The 5,197-nt window shown below is 24.5% G+C and overlaps 1 protein-coding gene across 1 annotated transcript; it reads left to right on the forward strand.

Moving 5' to 3' along the window:
* LOC136088393 (uncharacterized) lies at positions 1-684 on the forward strand. The gene has a single exon (XM_065812100.1). The coding sequence runs from the start codon at positions 1-3 to the stop codon at positions 682-684; it is 684 nt and encodes a 227-aa protein (XP_065668172.1).
* Positions 685-5,197: the final 4,513 nt, after the last annotated feature.

A 5,197-nucleotide genomic window follows, 5' to 3' on the forward strand; every position in this document is an offset into this window, starting at 1 on the left:
ATGATGAAGCAACATAAAATAAACATAAGTGCTAACACGAAAACTATATACGATAGATTAGATAAAGTAGATCTAAAGGTTAATCGTCATGCAAAAAAAATAAATAATATAAAAAAAGACGTAGAAGAAATCAAAAGAAGCTTAAATTTTCACGAACAACTTTTTGAAGAAAAAATTAAGACAGCTATTACTTCTCAGGAAAAAAAACAAACATCTCACATCGAAAAGCAAAATCTTAATTTAAAAAGTAAACTAAGAGAGATGGAGGATAAATCTCGCAGAAACAAGTTAATGGTTGACGGGTTAAAAGAAAACGAAGGTGAAACGTGGATTGACAGCAAATTGAAAATCAGTAAAATTTTTGAAGAGCATTTGGGGTTAACAAATATTAGGATTGAAAGAGCTCATAGAACTGGTCAGAGAGATTTGAACAAACCAAGAACAATTGTATTAAAACTGTTAGATTATAAAGATAAAGTTGAAATTAAAAAAAAAACATCTCAATTAAAAGGTAAAAATATTTATATTAATGAAGATTATTGTGCCAAAACTGTCACATTTAGGAAAGCTCTACGGGATCAGATGAAAGTTGAACGAGCGGCAGGAAAATATGCATTCATCTCTTACGATAAGTTGATCATTCGGGATTGGGCTGCGAACAAAAGTAAAATATTACTTTCGTAACATATTTATATATTTTACTTTCTATATAATACTTTGTTTAATTAATCATTTTAAATTTTACTCATAAAAATGGAGGTCAAATTTTCATTTAATTTTAATGATGAGAATGCTAGTGATGATAACTATTTTAATGGAAAAAATTTAGAAAGCGAGTATTATTCAATTTCTGAATCTACTCAATATCTATGCCAGAACAAAAATAACTTTTCTATATTAAATGTAAACAAAAAATTTTGAAAGTCTTAAACTCTTATTGCATCAACTAAACCACGAATTTCAAATAATTTGTATCACGGAAACTTGGCTTAAAACCAACGGAAAAAATTTAAATTTTGAATTAAATAATTACGCATCAGTTTACCAACCGCGTTTTAACTACGCTGGTGGTGGTGTTAGTATTTTTGTCCACAAATCAATTAACTTTATTTTACGTAATGATCTTAATGTTAATGAAACAGATTATGAGTCGTTGTGCATAGAAATTATAAACAAAACCACCAAAAATATTGTAATTAATTCTATTTATAGACAACCATCTGGTAGTCAACGAGAACAACGAAGACTACATCGTCATTACTTAATAATATAGTTACTAACAATTTTCAAAACTGTCGTTTAGGAACGGGAAAAATCAAAACTGATTTAACAAATCACTTTCCTTCAAAACTGATTTAACAAATCACTTTTCACATTCTTAATTACTGATAACATTACCCAAAATAATCCCCCCTCGAACTGTACAATTTTAACGCGACAGATCAATGAAAACTCCTTATTGTATTTTCGAACTCTCTTATCAGATAATATCGATTTCAATCTTATTTTACAATCCCATGAAGTCAATAATGCATATGAATTATTTTTAGCGCAATTCTGTAAACAGTATTTCCAGTTATTTCCTGTAAATAGCATTTCCAGTTAAAAAAATAATTATAAAATCCAAGTCTCTTTTAAACCCCTGGATGACCAAGGGACTAATAAAATCGTCTAAAAAAACAAAAATTTTATGTTAAATATTTAAGGCATAAAACATATAAAAATGAAATAAACTACAAAAACTATAAAAACTTATTTGAAAAAACAAAAAAATACTCTAAAAAAATTTATTATGCAAAGTTGCTGGAAAAAACCAACGGCGACACTAAATAAACGTGGAATATAATTAAACAAATAATTGGTAAAAATAAATGTGTAAAAAATAATCTCCCCCAAAAGCTTTTAATTGGCGGGAAAATGATTTATGATAAAAAAAAATAGCTGAAAAACTAAACTCATTTTTTCTTGAAGTAGGGCCGAACTTGGCGAGTAAAATTCTGCCAAGTACAATAGTGTTTGAATCTTATATTAAACCGTGTAATACTATTATGGAAGAATCTAATTTAAATCTATGCGAGATAAGGAATGCTTTTAATAGTCTTAAAAGTAAATATATATAATCTTAAAAGTTAAATAGTCTTAAAAATTAAATAGTCTTAAAAGTAAATATATATAATCTTAAAAGTGCGGGCATTGACAAAATTAGTGTAAATGTTGTTAAGTCAGTTTTCGTTATCATTGATCCGTCATTATTTCATATTTTTGACCTTTCATTAAAACTAAGTGTTGTGCCAAAAAAACTTAAAGTTGCCGTAATCACTCCAATTTTTAAATCTGGTGACGAAACAAATATTTCCAACTACAGACCTATTTCCGTCTTACCTTGCTTCTCAAAAAAATTGAAACGAATTATGTACAACAGACTTTATAACTATTTGATGTTAAACAGTTTGCTGTACAGTAAACAATTTGGGTTTAAAAAAGATAATTCAACTAACCATGTGGTAATCGAACTGATTAATCATGTATCAGATGCATTCAATAATGACTATTTTACCTTAGGAGTTTTTATTGATCTTTCAAAAGCCTTTGACACTGTTAACCATAAGATACTTATAAAAAAACTGGAACAATATGGAGTAAAAAACAAAAACTTACTTTGGTTGAAGATTACCTGGCGAACAGGTCACAATGTATTATTTATAAAAAAATTGAAAAAGAAAAACACATTTTATGTGGTGTGCCCCAAGGTTCAATCTTAGGACCATTAATATTTCTTATTGTATATAAATGATTTGTACTTAGCATCAAATATTTTAAATGTTATATTGTTTGCAGATGACTCCAATCTTTTTTATTCCAGCAAAAACATAAAAGTTCTCTTTAATATATTTAATGAAGAACTATTAAAAATAAACGAGTGGTTTACAAGTAATAAATAGGCTTTCGTTAAATGTAGAAAAAACTAAATTTATTTTGTTCTCCAAACCTTGTAAAGGTGATGATGTTCCTCTAAAATTACCTAATCTTTTAATCAATAAAATATTTATTAAAAGGGAACCAATCGTTAATTTTTTAGGAGTAATACTAAATGAAAATTTGTCATGGAAACCACATATAAAATATATAGAAAATAAAATCTCAATAAATATTTCCATATTATATAAAACTAAACCATATCTTAACACTGCTTCATTGAAAAAAATATCCTTTTTTTTATTCATAGTTTTATCTTTTACTGTAATATTATATGGGGTAGTACTAATTAAAGTAATTTAAAAAAAAGTTATAGTAAGCAAAAATACGCATGCAGGATTGTATTTGGTGCACACAGAACTTTTCATTGCGAACCTCTTTTAAGGAAGCTTGGTGCTCTAAGTATCTATAAACTTAATATACACCAAGTTCTTCAATTCACGTTTAAAATAAAACATGGGCTTTCTCCTATTGTTTTACTTTAGTGAAATTTCGCACAAGTATCCAACTAAATTTTCAATTAACAACTTAATTGTACCAAAAACTAATTTAAAACTAAGTTCTTACCAAATCCAAAACCGTGGACCGTTTCTATGGAAACACTTTTCAAAATTTATTACAAAAATAATAATATTCAAAACATCTCTTTGGAACAATTCAGGTAAGAATCTAAGAGTCTCTTATTACAAAATGACTTTGATTTAAAATATCTCTTTTAAAATAAATACATAAATAATATAAATTATCTAAAAAGATAGTTATTGATAATAATTCTGTTTTGTTGCAGCTTTATTTTTATTTTATTTTTTTGTTAAAAACTTTAATACTTTATATATTGTTGTTAATCTTTGATATATTGCGTTATATTTCAACACTAATATTTATATTATATTAAATTTTATATTGAAACTAACATGTGTAAAATTCCTATTATCTACTTAGCTACTTTTCTTTTTTGTATATAAACCGACGATTCTTTCATGTAAATGGGGCTCGATGATAAGACAGTTTATGTCTTCTGCTTGCTTCAGCTCTCTTATTTATTAACACGATTTATTTCATTGTAAATTTTAATATACGGCAAGTAATAATAATAATAATAATATATATATAAATATATATATAAATATATATATAAATATATATATATATATATATATATATATATATATATAAATATATATATATATAAATATATATATATATAAATATATATATATATATATATATATATAAATATATATATATATATAAATATATATATATATATATAAATATATATATATATATATATATACATATATATATACATATATATATATATATATATATATATATATATATATATATGTATATATATATATATATATATATATATATATATATATATATATATATATATATATATATATATATATATATATATATGTATATATATATATATATATATATATATATATATATATATATATATATATATATATATATATATATATATATATATATATATATATATATATATATATATATATATACTGAATATGTCAGTGTTGTTAATACTAATTCTTTTTGGTAAAGAAGTTGAATTTATTTTTTTCCTTCCCATTATTTCATTAATGATGGACCACGTTTTCTTATTATTAGTTTTGCATTTAATGACTTGATTACTGTAGTATTTATTTTTAGCCTTTTTGATAAGATTTTGGTAAAAATATTTATAACTTTTGTAATTTATCTCATTTTCAGCGTTTTTGTTTTTTTTAAGTTTATTATAGAGCTTTAGCTTCTTTTTTGAGCATTTTATCAGTGATTTATCTATCCACGGATTGGCAACTGTTTTTGTCTTAATTTGTTCTCTTGTGGACAGGTTTCATTAAAGCAATCTAGGAATATAACTAAAATTGTTAAAATTACTAAAAGCTTCGTTAGTGTCATGACATCTATACCAAGGCCAAAAAATTTTTTGCGTAGCATCCTCATTCCTTATATATATGAACATACTTAAATATGGAGTTTTTTTCATGTGTCAAAGTTGCTTAGCTCAAACATCAAAAATAGTTGTCTACGGCCTTGTATACAAGTTGGACCACGTTTCTTGTTTTAGTCTAATTGATAATTCATTAGTATTACTTGTTTTAAGATTGCGTTTTTTCAAATTCATAACTTTTGGTTGACAATCAGACATGGTTTTTAAATTTCTTACTTTTATAAATATCGGAAA

The sequence above is a fragment of the Hydra vulgaris genome, chromosome 12, assembly GCF_038396675.1.
Source record: "Hydra vulgaris chromosome 12, alternate assembly HydraT2T_AEP".
Lineage (NCBI taxonomy): Eukaryota > Metazoa > Cnidaria > Hydrozoa > Anthoathecata > Hydridae > Hydra > Hydra vulgaris.

Excerpts from the sequence above, each read along its gene's own strand:
- LOC136088393 (XM_065812100.1), top strand. The coding sequence starts at position 1 with ATGATGAAGCAACATAAAATAAACATAAGTGCTAACACGAAAACTATA.